A 15,810-nucleotide genomic window follows, 5' to 3' on the forward strand; every position below is an offset into this window, starting at 1 on the left:
CGCGGACTTCCTCCGAATGGGTGTTTTGCCACGTGGAGTGTGATCTGTAAATAAAGGGATGGCATGGCGGCTGCTGCTAGTGGGAGAGTGCTGACGCTGCCTGGAACCGGTGTCAATCCAGTCCAACGTAGGTCACCGGTCACCATATTCCTGGACTATAACACGTCTGTGCCCGCTCAACGATGCTGATGCTTTGTGTTTAATAATAAATCACTTCCAAATCATGGATTACGGATCTATTGCCAATCATAAGAAAACTTCCTGCCGCTCTTGTCTTTTTTTTTTTCCCCTTTTTGAGTATATGTGCCTTGAAATCTGTCAATGCCCTTCCCCACCAAAAAAGTTATTTTACTTACTTAATTCAAGCTTGATGATCTTAATCACCACAAATTACACCACCAAAAGTGTTTGTTTAAGCCTAATGATCATAATCCCTATGAAGTACACCCCCTTTAATTGTCGGAGACAACTATACCTAGGGATGACAATAAGGGCGGGTGACCGCCCGCCTTGCGGAGAGCTAATGGGGAAGGGGTTGGGATGGGGAGTGGGGCGGGAGCGGGGGGAATTCCCCCCCCCCCCCCCCCGCTTAGAAACGGGGCGAGGGGCAGGAGAGTGTACCCCCGCCCCCCCACCCGCCTTAAAAAAATAAATATATAAAATATAAATGTATATAATTATATATATAATATATAATTTAATTAGTTACAAATTTATGATAATGTTATTATTAGTTATATGTATTATATGATGTATATTCGTATATATAATATAATTGATATTATTAATTATATTAATAATTATATATGTGTACTAATACAAATAATTAATTAGTTATACTAAATTTACTAATACATTTATACTAAATCCCTAATTACACTTAATACAATAACATTTTTTTCTTAAAAAAAACACAAGTACAATAATGAATTAGTGATTGTATTTGTGCCAAAAGTGAAAACTTGACTACTTTAGTTATATTTATTTCATCATGTTGGATTGTATTCAAATAATTTTTGTTTGATTGTTTTTATAAGTTTCAATTGTAAAATTACAATGAATAATAATTTGATGATATGTTGATATTTTAGTACTTGATTATTTGCTAAAATTTAACCATAATAAAATTATATAACAAATTTTTATTAGTCCCGCGGGGGCATCAGCGAGGGAAGCAGGGTGGGGCGGGGGGAGCGGGGGACGGGGGATAAGACGGGTGCGGGGGGGAGTTTGTAGGCAGCGGGGCGTGGGATGGGGGAGGGGTCCCCCGCCCCGTTGAGATCCCTAACTATACCTCGTACTGGATTTATTTATTTATTTATTTTTGGTCAAGGGGAAACTCTATGCATTAGGCAAGAACTCAATGTGGTTGGGTTTCCGTCCGATTATTATATATGTTTAAATTTTTGTGTAAAAATATATTACAATGTAGTATTGAAAATCTATGTCAGTTTTTTTATTCATGTGCATTACTTTTTACTCTAAATATAAGAATGTAATGTAATTGTATCTCAAGTAATGTAAAAAGTACAACAACTGAATGGAATTGCACAAAACCCCAACTGTATTAAGGGTGTGTATGATAAAATTGAAATGTGAAAATTGAAATCTGAATTTGTTAAGTTGTTGAATTGTTAAATATTAAATCTAATACATTTGAATGTATATCACATTAAATTATAAGTGAACAGTTTATGACTTTTTAGGAATAATTTTGTCTAAGAAATTCAGTGGCACTTAATTACTTAATTAAATCAAATGTTCTACTTTTGATTATCAAACGCATCTAAACATGTTAAAATTTGAATCGACTAAATTTAAGTATTGAATTGAATTATCAAACGGGATCATAATCCTCTTCCTCGAGCCTTAGGAAAGAGAATGAGAATATGGGAAGGCTCCAATGTTGAATGAGGATCTCACATTTAGGGTTGTCATTGGAATCGAGTTATAGCCCATGCTTGACCTATTTGGTCTTAAAAAAAAAAAAAAAAAAAGAGCTATTGAGCCTTATATTTAATAGGGGCAAAACAGAGTTTGGACATGAATATATGATTCGAATTAAATATAAGTTGAATTTAAAGTTTGCTTGGCTCAAGTCCAATTAAGAATCAACCCATGTGTAAGTATAATTATATAAATATAATATATAATAAGAGTAAATATTATATAGACTGACAGGGTATACACTATCACCGTTTGATTCATGACATGTGTGCAAAAATTGAATTTCAAATTCAAATTTTGCATAGTTATTATTCATCTAATGCTGATAGTAAAAAAAAAAAAAAAAAAAAATCTAATGCTGATAGTGTATACACTGTCAGTGTAGGAAAGATTAATCCATATAATAATATATATAATCTATAATTATAAATTGTAATATAAATATTAATAATCTATATACAATTTTTTAACCATTCATAAATATTATATATAATTATGTACTTGATTTAGATTTTGGGTTCAACTCAATTTGAATCCAAAGATCATGTTAAAATGTAAACTGAGTCTGAACCTTCTAATATAGGCCTGAACTAGAAAGCTCCATTTATTTTATGAGCCAAGTTTGGATTTTGTCAAAACCATGAACACCAATTGACAACCCTGCTCATGTTTACGTGATTAATGTTCATATTAGTTAAATTGGGACTTGAAAACTCTTTTAGGTTTATTGTTCATTATAGTATGACTTTCAATAATTTTTAATCCTCATTCATGTGTCAATATGCAAGAAGCGAGAAGAAAAATCTTATTACAAGTCGAGAATTGACCAGTAGACGATATTATTAAAATAAACTTTTTAATTTTCATTATGTAATAATGCACACATCGGATGCACTACACACGAGTTTACACTAGCTTTAATAATCTAAACAAAAGCACCACATTCACATTAAAAAAAAAACCCCAAATCTATGTAACCTTCCTTTGTTAACTGGTCCAAAATTTTTTTTTATGATTAACTCTGAGATTCAATTAATTTTTGAGATTCAACAAATATTAGCTTAAGCTAATATTGAAATCGGCCTTAAAAGTGGCCCAAACATGTACATTGGAAATAAATGCATAATGCTCAATGCAGATTGTAGCCAAAACTAACCTAGTGAAAAGTGGAATTAGGAGTTCCCCCTGGAGGTAGGTCCCTTCACCCATCGGAAAGAAAAAGATCCTTAATCATCGGTAAGAGCTACCAATATTTATCTGTGTCGCTGACGGGCGAGTTAGTTGCGAAGTACAAGTGGCCACGGTGCTTTGGACTATGGCCTTGAGGCTGGGTGCCGAGGCAGCGAGCTGGAACCTATCCAGTGCTTGAATTTTCACCTTCCTGACTCACTGTTGCTTTTTAACTTCTGACATCTACCGTGCACTTGTCGGTCAAAAGTGTTGAGCCCAAGACATCTGTCCATATTCAATTTATCCCTCTCCAACCACGTATGTGTTTCATAAGTCATCCACGGATCATTCATGCCAATGAGAAATAAATTAGGTAGCTTTTGTTATTTAGTCTTGCATTGTTCAAATTGAGGCACACTACTCTGAAGCTAAAGCATAAATGCAATATAGATTAATTTTTCTTACATTGATAGTATATATATATATATATATATATTATTATTTTGGATAAAAAAAATCCTATATGGTAAATCTAATATACAGAAAAGTTCCTTGTAGTTTCAAAATATGCAACATGACACTTTGTACTTTGAACTAAATTATAAATGTGACAGAATCCGTTAAATTTAAAGAAAATGTATGAAATGACCAGAATGCCTTGATATAATTAAGCAAAAAATAGGTCAAAAAATCATTTGTTTTATTGTCTAGATAGATAAAATTGAGAGTTAAGGGGTAGAATAGGTATATTTGTTAAAAATTAGGTATAAATTTTTTTTTTTAGATTCCAATAAGTCATATACGTTCAGTTTAACAGATTCCGTCAACTTTACAATTTAGTTCAAAGTACGAAGTGTCGTATTATATATTTTGAAACTATATGGGGCTTTTCTGTATATTAGATTTATTACAGGGAATTTTTTGTAATTTACCCTATTATTTTTAGATAACTAATAATTATGTAAAGTTTGAATTTGAAATCAAACTTATGCACATGTATCATAAATATATGTAAGATTTAATGCAATATTTTGTTCCGTAGTGTTATTTATACTTGCTTGGACTCCAGGGGAGACTACGAGTATAGTCGACAACTCTCTAATAGTACTACTCTAAAAGGAATCGACATGAGGGATTAAGGGTGTGAGACATTGTTTTTATTGATAATGTTATGATTTTAAAAAAAGGAAAAATTAGAGTTTTGATCCCTCATATTTAGTTTGTGTCTCAAACTAAGCTTCAATATTTCGACAAAACAAATCTAGTCCCAAAAGTTTGTGATTTTAGGCTCTTTTTTAGACAACTAATGGAAAATAATCATAACCAATGATCAAGATCAAATTGGCAACAGTCAAATGTATTAAATTTGCATCTCTAATCCCTAATATTTCAAATTTCGATCATTATAGTCTTTTGGGTTTTAAATAGTTACAACTAGGGCTTTTAGAATGAAATAATATATGAATTGAATTAAATATACAATAAATATGATCCTAAATTTTTTTAAAACTTCATAAAACACTTTATATTGGTACAATATGATTGCAACCTAAATAGCATATCTTTGTTAAATAAGTTATTATTGGATGATAATATACCTATAATAAATAAAACATAAAGTGGTAGAAGAACAAAACAATTCTAGTTTTAAAGTTTAAGTTTATTATAGTTACTATTACCAAAATTGTTCCATGTCTTATGCATATGGATTTCAAATTCTTATAGTTAGTCATTGTATTTATAAAAACTAGTGAAGGTAAGTATCAATGTGAAATATTTTTACAAATTCTTAGGAAAACTATCTTCTATTTTGTTTTTGTTGTCTTTCATCTGAATTAAAATCTACGTTCTAATTTGGTAGTTTTAAAACACTTATTTTTAATATCATCATTTAGTGATTCATATAATGTGTACCAATGCCAATTTCATTTCAAACTTTATTGATAACATATTAAAATGCCAAAAAAAGGACTAACATAATTTACAAAAAGTACATAGTCCGTATATTTTAAAGGGATACTTATTAAGTTTTTATATTATTATTAGAAATAAAATAATAAAACTCATTATCAATTAATTGTTAATAGAAAGAAATAATAATATGTCGTATATACTTTTTTGGGTTTTAAATAGTTACAAATAGGGATTTTAGGATGAAATAATATATGAATTGAATTAAATATACGACAAATATAATCCTAAGTCTTTATAAAACTTCACAAAACACTTTATATTGGCACGGTATGATTGCCACATAAATAGAATATCTTTGTTAAATAAGTTATTATTGGATGATAATATATAAATAATAAATGAAACATAAAGTAGTAGAGGAACAGAAGAATTCTAGTTTTAAAGTTTGAGTTTATTATAGTTACAATTACAAAAATTGTTGCATATCTTATGCATGCACATAGGTTTCAAATTCTTATAGTTAGTTGTATTTATAAAAACTAATGAAGGTAAGTATCAATGTGAAGTAGTTTTACAAATTCTTAAGAAAACTATCTTTTATTTTCTGTTGTCTTTCCTTTGAATTAAAATCTAATGTTCCAATTTGGTAGTTTTAAAGCATTTATTTTAATATCTACGTACATTGATTATCATTTAGTGATTCATGCATATAATGTGTACCAATGCCAATTTCATTTCAAACTCAATTGATAACATATTAAAATGCCGAAAAAAGGACCAACGTAATTTTCAAAAAGTATGTAGCCTATATATTTTAAAGGGATACTTAATTAAGTTTTTAAATTATTATTAGAAATAAAAATAATAAAACTCATTATCAATTAATTGTTAATAGAGAGAAATAATAATATGCATGTATTATACCAAATTTGAGACTAACTGTGTTAAAGAAAAGAAACACGTGATATATTATTAGCATGAAAAAATGAAAAAAATAAAAAAAGATAGAGAAATTTGATTAGAATAATTATTACCCATTTAATACTATTTCATTCTAACTTGCATCTCAACTTAAGCTAAAATCCTTAATGTCACTATTTAAAAATCAGTGTGATATAAATATTCAAAATCAAAATATTAGGGACCAAAAGTACAAAGTCAAAATTATTGACTAATAGCAATTTGATTTTGAACGTTAGTCATTGTTTTATTTTTGTTGATTGTCCTAAATCTCTCTAAAATTACAAAATTTGAAGACTAGATTTGTTTTGATTGAAATATGGAGTATCAATTTAGCTCAGAAGCCAAATATCGGAGGATCAAAAGTACATCTCTCCTTTTAAAAAATTAAAAAAAGATGAATTTCTTATTCACTTTGATTGTTTTGATAATATATTTGACTTAATTTATTCATGATTAAGTTACAAGAATTATCATGTAGTCGTTGGTCAAAGTAAACATGTCATTCTGTTATTTTGAACGATGCAATAAGTGCATTGACATAGATACACGGGATCTATCTAACGATTAAGATAGGCGAAAAAAAATTCAGCAGTATTAAAGGGAAAAAAAGAAGTTCACAAGATCCGACAGGACGATGGCCATGGAGCTTATAAAATCGTGAAGCCTCAAATTTTTTTTTTTTTTTTTTTGAATTGAACTTAGGCCTATCAAAGCCTGGCTCATGGAGCTCGATTGATACCCTTAAGGGTTAAGCTAAATAATGAAAGTTTTTAATGTTGGGGAGACGATAATAACTAATGGTTTTGCCTAACGAATGTTCTGTAGGCACTTGTTTAGATGTAATTTAGGTGTTAATATTTTGAAAATATAAAATTAATTAAGGAAAACTTATAGATGCAAGGTAGGTTAATAATTATTAATACATACATTCATATATGATAGGTTAAACGTGATTTAGATATTTTAACCAGTACTGATCACTTGCTAGAAAGCCCATAACCAGTACTGTTTTGTGTAATTGTGATTCTCAGCTATTGTCAAAAGCCTTCCCGGAAAAAAAAATATAAAGCTTTCATCATATTAAGATAGGACAATCATTTAGAATTTTTGAGTTAAATATAAAAAAAATGGCTTAGTTGTTTGAGAAGGGATTCGGAATTTGGTCAAGGGTGAATTTGATCAGGCACTTATAGTTCTAGGTCTCTACAATGTCCTTCGGCTATTGTAATTTTAATTCTTCTCACAAAGAGTCTCCATAGTTCAACACTCATCCCCCCTTCGTCGCCCGAAGTCTCCCGTCCAAGAAGAATCTCGGGCTCCATGCTGTGGAAGCGCATACATTTCTTCTATTTAGGACTTAATATTAAGAGCAAGAAAATTACCAGGCAATTGAGAGGTTCTTTGATTTGATTCTTAAACTCCCCCGCTTCCCCCTCTCCTCTATGAGATTTAGAATTTCCTTTAAAACAAAAATCAAATAGGCATTAATCTTTTATACACCGACAATATATACACGTCATTATCATTGGATGCATGATAACAGATTGAATTTCAAATTTTATTTACGTGTTATATATCCAACCGTGATAGTGTATACATTGTCAGATATACGTAAGATTTACTCATGAAGGAAAATCCAAAAAACATTACGTCGTGGAAGAAGTATATATGCTCAAATATAATTCTTTTGTACTATCACATTAGATGTATAAAATTATTTTTTTTCATTGCAAACGGAAAAAAGAAAAAGAAAAGAAAGAGAGATAGTACTACTATGTTATAGTTCTGCAAATTAAAACGTACTTAATGTCTTTCTATTTACCATCATGCTCCGCTTTCCCGTAACCGAGGAACACCGGAATCCAATTCGCTGCGGACGGACGAAAGAGAAGGTACGTTGGAATAAATCGAGTTACCAAATTGACATGTTTTCGTTGGCTGATTCGAAAAGGTACTTTATTAAAATTTTGATTCCCTTGTTCTCTCGTCTCAGTCTTACAGATACGATGCAAAAAGGATAACTGCGTCGAAAGTTTAAAGTCTGCAGTACCAAAACGAATGAAAGAGCCGAAAATTCACCCCTTCGACTGATTAAAATGGCACGGAGAAAGTTAGATATTTGCTCAACAATAGATAATTGTTGCCCCATCACTCAACGTTCTTTCCCTTTCTGACCCATTTTGCCCTTGCAGTCGTTGTCACTTTTGTTTCTGGGATAAGATCGACCTATATATCTGAACTTGAATTAAACACATGATAGAACGGTAGATTAGAAAAATTGTTTTTTTTTTTTGGGTCAATAAAAGAAGAAAAAGAAAAGTGTGAGGGAACTAGGGGAAATGTTAATGAGACCCCTATTATCCTATTTTTCGTTGCAAACTTTTAGAATGATAAGGAAAATTTTGTGGAGAGCTATTATTAACCAATGCCAGGATTAGGTAATGAATTAAGATTGAGTGTGTTTGGATAACAGATTATTTGAAATAATTTTTTGAAAAGGATACCGTAGTACTTTTTTTTACGTAATCTCTGTGAGATGATGAGAAGGTAATCAAAAAATGTATTGATGGTTTTGTTTTGTTAAATTGTAAAGGGCGAAATGGATTAAGATTCCCAAAGTTGAAATATGGGCCTGAACTCCATGGGATTGATGGACCGGGTTGCAGAAGCCAAAATTTCAATTGGACACCCTTACAAGCAACACAAAGTGGGCTAAAATGTCAACGGATAGGCTTGAGCCAAAATTACGCCGTTAATGGGGTTTCGTGAAAGAAAATGAGAATCCAGAGTTATCCTCGACGAAGAATACTACTGTTTCTCATTTAACTTGGGGATGAACGGCCTTTCTTTTTTTTTAAAAAAAAAAAAAAAAACCCTTTTAACATCAATGGAATTGCATCTGATGAAGAAAAAAAAAAAAATGACGAGATCAAGTCTTAGAGCAGGCAAACATGACTTAACGTTCGTCCACATTAGGAGATTATAATAATAGCGTCTTATGAAAATTCATGCTATTACACAAGTTCTTTAGTCAAAATAAAAATACATAGAACATCAATTGCATCGAGTCTTATGAAAGGAATCATTAGCATGACAGGCAATTTTTTCTTCTGATCATGGTAACCAACCTGCCATGTAGTTATTCACACTCGGGCCTGCCGCTGCCACTGTTATTGGATCATTCTGGTATCTGTATTTCAGTGAATATATATACATACATATATATATATATATATGTATGTATGTATGTATCAGTTCCTTCTCACTTCTTATATGATGCAACATAAAAAGGATAGTATACTGTACAGTACGGTAAAATATGTTTGCCTTGAAATTTGATAATAATCTAGGTACTAAATCTGTTGCTGTAGGATGCTAAGTGGAAACTGATGCGTTATCAAATGTTACTGAATTATAGAGTTCATACCCAATCTGTAATGTCGGTTCACAATCCAATGGATGAAAAAAACCATCACCCTGAGCATGAGCTGGTTGTCGGCCGTACCCAACATCCTGTGCATTCGGATTCCACTGGAGATTTACTTGGTTTCCTTCCATCAGCTGCAAGACATTTATTTAGAAATGTTGTGCTGTCATGTTGTTGAGGTGAATGCAGTTCAACTACGTGCATGGCTGTAACGTCTAGACATTGGGAAAGATTTAGATTGTAAAAACATTTAAAGATCAGAAAATTACAACTTACCCTTTGTTTTAGAGTTTTGTTTGCCTCGTTCAAAGCATGTTCCTGCAAAACTAAATACATGATTAAAAGGTCTCAACAATTTGATAGAAACTTGGACTCTGGATTGCTTGAAAATTTGCAGAATGTTTTATTACCTTTCTCTGGAGATCAGTGAGCTGATCCAGCATTACTTGAGTCTGCATGCACATACCATCTTCAGTTTCCTTTACGGCAAAATTTTCAATGCTATTGCTCCAAAATTACAATGTCAATGATTTCATCTTCTCATTATCTTCTTGATTATTTTGACAGTAATTCATGTGATGCCCAGCTATGCCATTAATTGACATTTCAAAGAAAAGTATGAAACAGCAGGAAAAAGAAGCATGCATGGGTAAATGAGAGCACTTGTCCTCATGTTTTATGGTGAATATAACTGGAAATCATCCAGTCAAAGATCAGCCTTGTTTACTTTTTTTTTTTTTTTTTTTTTTCCACAAGGATCCATGGCAGTCCGTATCATGAAGAGTATATCCTCGAAATTTGCAGCCGCTTTTACTTTATATTTCTCTTAAGCATCATAAATATTGGATCCAAATTAAATTAATTAGAGCTAGGCAAAAGCATCTATTGCAAAGTATCTCAAGTTTAACTGATACTGTGAATGTCAGGTGAACTACTAGAAATGCTAGCAGGACTTCACAGGGCCATTAATGGTTTTAATGATTAGACTTGGCTTCAAACAAATCAAAGAATCCAGTTTGAAGGGCTGATCAATGCGAAAATTAGAGCGAGGAGGACGAAAGTAGTGCTAATTAATGAAAATTTTGCATGGAGAAGAAGAGGATGGGAGGGGAGTATGGTGGATTACCCGTGTTGATCTGATTTGCTTCAGAGACATATCAAGCTGCCTTTCCAATGATTCAAGTTCCTTGCTGTTTAAAGGACCAAGGTCCTCGCCCAAAAGATTCCTACCATCACAACAGCATAAAGGAAAATGATTTTACTGTCCTTCCACAAATTTTTTTTTTTTTTTAACATGCATAATCTATTGCTAGGTACCTTTGTGATCTTTGTAGAGCTTCGTAACGTGCTTTAAGCTTCAAATACTCCTGCTGACTACTCAGCTCCTAGAACACAATCATGAGTAAGAAAATCATGAATCTAAAGGGCAAATATGAGTATATTTTGTCCTCCAAGAAAATATAGACGAAGAATCTGAAGGGCAGGAGTACGTAGACAATATATAGGAGAGATCTATAACACATGTTACTTTAGCCCTGATTTATGCATGCAACACAGATTAATTCGATGCAAAGTTTACCATGAATGCCTCCTTTTCCTGGCAAAAGAAAAAAAAAAAAGCCTTCTTTATAAAGTACTAGCTAGAGATGGTTGAGACTCGGATAACTGTGCCGGGTAAAAGGAAAAAAAAAATATATATATATATATATATCTTGATGTTAAAATTTTATGACTTTCATAAAGAAATTCAAAATAGCAAAAACCAAAAAAGTGGATTTTTTTTTATTTAATTGTCGAAAAGATTTAATCCATGCAAAAGCTAATACATGAAAAGGAAAAAACCTTTCGATATTAGGTGAAAAATATATTACTCCATAAGTAAGACAAGATCATAAGTAAGACAAGATGAATAAGGCCCATAAATAAGAGAACTAAAACCTGTTTTATATCCCAAAAAAAAAAAAGCACAAAAAATTAGAGCCTTTTTGAGCCGTAGGAGTTTTACAAAAGTTAAACGCAACATGGCTCATCATCCTTTACAATTGTATTCAACACGATGGCAATATATATATATATATATATAAAAAGCTGCTGCTATTACATTATGCAATGTTGTAGATCGATGTGCACTTGGTTTCTCAAAGAACATCCTCCAATCCACCTATTCACAATTAATTCAAACGTAACTTTGGCTCATCCTTTAACGTCTATTATGAATGGTCCAAGTATATATATAATGGCATGGAAGTCACGTCACATACACATTTTATTAATTCTCATCAGGAAATTAATATTTATTTGAATTAGTAGTAGTATCTAACCGACTTCCAAGCAAACTCGATCGTTTAAGCTTTTTGTTCACTAATTAAGCAAACTCGTTAGACTAATTAATTTTCAACATTTTCTCTAATCACCAATCAACTAATACCATACCTACCATGCATATAATAATAAGTGCTTAATTACCAGTGCTTCCCTGGTGGATATGTTGGGCTCAGGTGCTCCATAGTTGCATTTCTGATACCTCTCTAGCGTCTTGAGCATGCTGTACAGCGTGACTCTAAACATTAATTGTTAATTGAGTGCAGAAATTAAAAGGGATTTCATTCTTTCATTCAACAATATATAACACAATAATATTATGCCAGAACTAAGATCTCCACTAATAACTGCATGCAAACACAGATTAAAGATCAGAAAATGCTTATGCATGCCAGTACGTACTATTATCATTTACTTTCAGTTCCTCCAAGCTTCTTCTTTTTGGTACGTATCACATCCCGAATACGTACGTAGGTAAATGAATTCATTTATACGCAATCGATCCTTTCTATTTATTTGTTTTGAATGACATTATTTAATAAGACTTCATTAATTACTGCTCAGACTTTTGTCAAAACCATTATTAAGTGCAGCGGTACGTCCTGCTTTCTTTCTCTGTTAGACTCATTTATTAAAAGGAGAAGAAAACAAATTAATAGCAAAGCACAAAATAATTACTGATCCCATGTAAGATCCGAGGGTAATTTTTTGCTGTTCTGCCCTTTTCTGTTGGTTCCAATGCACCTACAGCTAATCATGGTACTTCATATGATTCAAACTACGGTTTTACATTATCTATCTGCATCTACACACACACACACAACAGAAAAGGGATTTCAGAAGGCAAGCACAGTTAAAATAATCATGACATTGCAAAAAAAAAAAAAAAAAAACCAGATATTTGCGGGAACCATAAAAAGTTGTGATTTTGGATGATCAGACACGAAACTGCATCAAAAACAACACTGAGCAAACCCTAAATCCGTCGTACCGAACCCTAGACCTAATTCAATGATTGATGGAAGCTCTCTCTCTCTCTACCCCACAGAAAAACTTCCCAGACACCTTGTTAAGCACACCTCCCCAAGCTTTATGGAGGAGCTCTATTTCCCGAAGGGTCCCCAATAAATGACTAAAAAAAAAAAATCAGTATGCATAAAAAACATAGACCACGAATGATCCAAATTAAAAAAAAAAAAAAAAGATTTTGGAGGGTACCCAAATTGGGTAGATGGCAAATTTGAAACAGATTTGCAAAGAAAGACCGTAGAAACCCTAAAAAGGTACAAGCTTTGGACAAGCATCATTCAAAAGAAACCCTAAATTGTCATGTTTGAGGAGCAGCAGCTGCAAACTTACAGATTCATGAGCATCCACTCCCGGACTTCTTGTAAAAGATGCATTCATAAGCAGAAAACATTTTTTCAATTAGCTCCATGAACCTTAAGGGCATGTTTTTGAAAGCATGTATAGATCAGACCATATTGATGACATAGAGGAGAACGGAAACCACTACAATTGGATTGTTATGTTAATAAAGAACCGATCAAACTCCTCCTCTTTGAGGAGTTAATAAAAGAACTAGCTAGGAAGATCAGAAAATAAAGGTAAGAGAGAGTTGGGAAGAGCAAAAACTAGATCAGCGAAAAAAAGGTTAAGGAAAACCTCAAACATAAAAATGGAAATGATCTTCTTTTCATGGTTTCCTCTTGCAGATCTAACATCATCCTTAAGCACAAAGTCCTATACGCTCCAAAATATTCACCAAAACGGCATACTTGCTCAGCACCGAAAAAGAGAAAAACAACCATCACCCCTTCCCCTTCCAATGACAAGATTCAATTAAAGACGACCTTCGCTGCTCTCCTCTCCTCTTCTCCTACTTGCCATTGATTATTATTCAGATCTCTCAAAACCAACAATAGCACACGATTACCTAGCTAAAGAAATGAGGAAAAAAAATGAAAAACAAACTGGGGCAAAAAAAAAAAAAGGGGAGATCTTGTTAAGGAAAGAGAGATAGTTAAAAACTAGTCTTACTAAGAAATGGTTATACTCGATAGCAGTACATGACTAGTCGGTATATGGGGCGTGCATAAAGTAGAGTTGTTTTTATGTATAATAAGGGTGTATACCTAGAGCTACTGCAAAACTCATAGAGCTTTCCTCTATTGGAGAAGATGATCAAAGCAACCTCAGCATCACATAGAACTGAGAGCTCATAAGCTTTCTTCAATAGCCCATTTCTTCGCTTAGCAAAAGTTACTTGCCTATTGATCTTGTTCTCTATCCTCTTTAGCTCCACCCTACCTCTTCCCATCCTCTCTCCTACCTCTCTTTCCGTTCTTATTACCACTGAAACTCACAAATTACAACCACAACAACAGAGTCTTGTTTCCCCCTCAAAACTGCTCCTTCCCTTTTGTTTCCCTCTTTTTATATGCACATCCCACAATACATGTAATCTTCTACACATGTACTAGATAACTATTCGGTCCTGTTTATACATCCCCACAGTTTAGATGAGAAAAATTATTTAAGGGCGGGCCCTGAGACAGATACACAATTTCCCACTCTCAAACAAAATGAGAACCCTTCTGGGATTCTTCAAGACACTAACCACAATGATTATAAGGCTGTGTGAGCGTCTCAAGGGAGGGATTGTGTGTGGTTGACGTGCATGGTAAGGATGTGGACCATTGTTGGTATCTCGGGCTTAAAAGGATGGATCGGACGGTGAAGAGATGGGGTTGAGGAAGGACGAGAGAGAGAGGAGGATGGTGGGACGAAAAAAATACTAGTGGGCATGAAGGGTTATTGAGGGAGGAAACCTTAAAACCTACGAGGTAATTCGATGTTGATGTGCTACGTGTCAAGATGTCAAGTGATTGACAGCTGATCAAAGGGTTCAGTTGATTCATCTCTTGACAAATCCTTGAGGGGAGAATTGTAATTTTGATTCTCAATCTATAGTGTATGTGCGGAATTATCTCCAATGTATTTCAAAAATCAATTTTAGTCCTCAATCTATTCAATTTTGTTCTAAATTGGACAATTGACAGAATCTCTTCAATTTCAATCGAAACTAAGTCACGTGAGATCACGTGCCGGCACCTAAAATCCCTTTTTTAAATTTTTTAATTTCTAAAACATGTTTTTTTTTTAAAATATTTTCAGCTTTCTCTTACCTTTTGTCTTATTAAACAAAGACATGAAATGGGTAATCTCACAATCCAAATTACTCCTTTTGTTGGCTGCCGCCTTCAAATCCCCAGAACCCACAGCACGAGTAAAAAGCTCAGCTTGGCCTCTCAGTCCAAGTCTCGTTCTTGCCTCCATTAGTAATGAAGATAATCTGTAATCAACGCCAGAGGCGGACCCAGTTCAACTCTCCTGCATAAACAACAGGAGCAGCAGCAATACTACTTCATAAGCAAGCAAGCAAGCAGCCAAGAGAGAAGAGCGAATGATAATAATTGGAAATCAAAGGGATTATACGGACCAAATCATCAAAGAGATTATGTTGGTAAGTACATTCTTTCCCTATTAGCCATTCTTCACCATTGAAATGGAATGAGCATTCAATTGAACCACTAGTATATTATTGGTAGGTCATGCTTACGGCCGGAAGAGACACACTATAGAATGGGTCTTGTTTCTTTTGCTCAACCATCCCGAGGTGCTAGAGAAAGCTCGAGCTGAATTGGATGCTTAAGTAGGAATTGATCGATTGGTCGACAAACATATGATTTATCCAATCTTCCTTAACTTCATAACATTCTTTTAGAAACACTTCAGTTGTACCCAACAACACCAATGTTAGTGCCACATGAATCGTCCGATGACTGTAAAAATAGGGGATACAATATTCCGCGAGGCACAATTTTGTAGTTAATACATGGGCAGTTCACAGGGACCTAAACGTTTGGGATGATCCAACAAGCTTCAAGCCACAGAGATTCGAAAGCATGCAGGTTCAGCCATCAAAGCTGATTCCATTTGGGATGGGAAGGAGATCTTGCCCTGGTTCTGGCCTAGCACAGCGGGTGGTGGGTTTGGCCTTAGGA

The 15,810-nt window shown here is 33.3% G+C and overlaps 1 protein-coding gene across 7 annotated transcripts; it reads right to left on the minus strand.

Annotated features, from left to right (window-relative positions):
- Positions 1-8,946: 8,946 nt before the first annotated feature.
- On the minus strand, positions 8,947-14,551 carry LOC113716542 (agamous-like MADS-box protein AGL9 homolog). 7 transcript variants are annotated; one of them, XM_027240922.2, is made up of 8 exons: positions 13,879-14,551; positions 11,888-11,966; positions 10,739-10,806; positions 10,548-10,647; positions 9,832-9,873; positions 9,698-9,739; positions 9,422-9,555; positions 8,947-9,184 (listed from the first exon to the last, which is right to left on the minus strand). In XM_027240922.2, exons 1-8 carry the CDS (start codon positions 14,061-14,063, stop codon positions 9,109-9,111), a joined length of 726 nt encoding a protein of 241 aa, XP_027096723.1. In that variant the 5' UTR covers positions 14,064-14,551; the 3' UTR covers positions 8,947-9,108. The 7 variants fall into 7 exon arrangements, with proteins under 7 accessions (XP_027096723.1, XP_027096722.1, XP_071926825.1 ...); XM_027240921.2 differs by having other exon boundaries at positions 11,888-11,981; positions 13,879-14,344; XM_072070724.1 differs by having other exon boundaries at positions 9,832-9,900; positions 11,888-11,981; positions 13,879-14,322.
- Between the last annotated feature and the right edge of the window lie 1,259 nt (positions 14,552-15,810).

Source organism: Coffea arabica, chromosome 11c (assembly GCF_036785885.1).
Source record: "Coffea arabica cultivar ET-39 chromosome 11c, Coffea Arabica ET-39 HiFi, whole genome shotgun sequence".
Classification (NCBI taxonomy): Eukaryota; Viridiplantae; Streptophyta; class Magnoliopsida; order Gentianales; family Rubiaceae; genus Coffea; species Coffea arabica.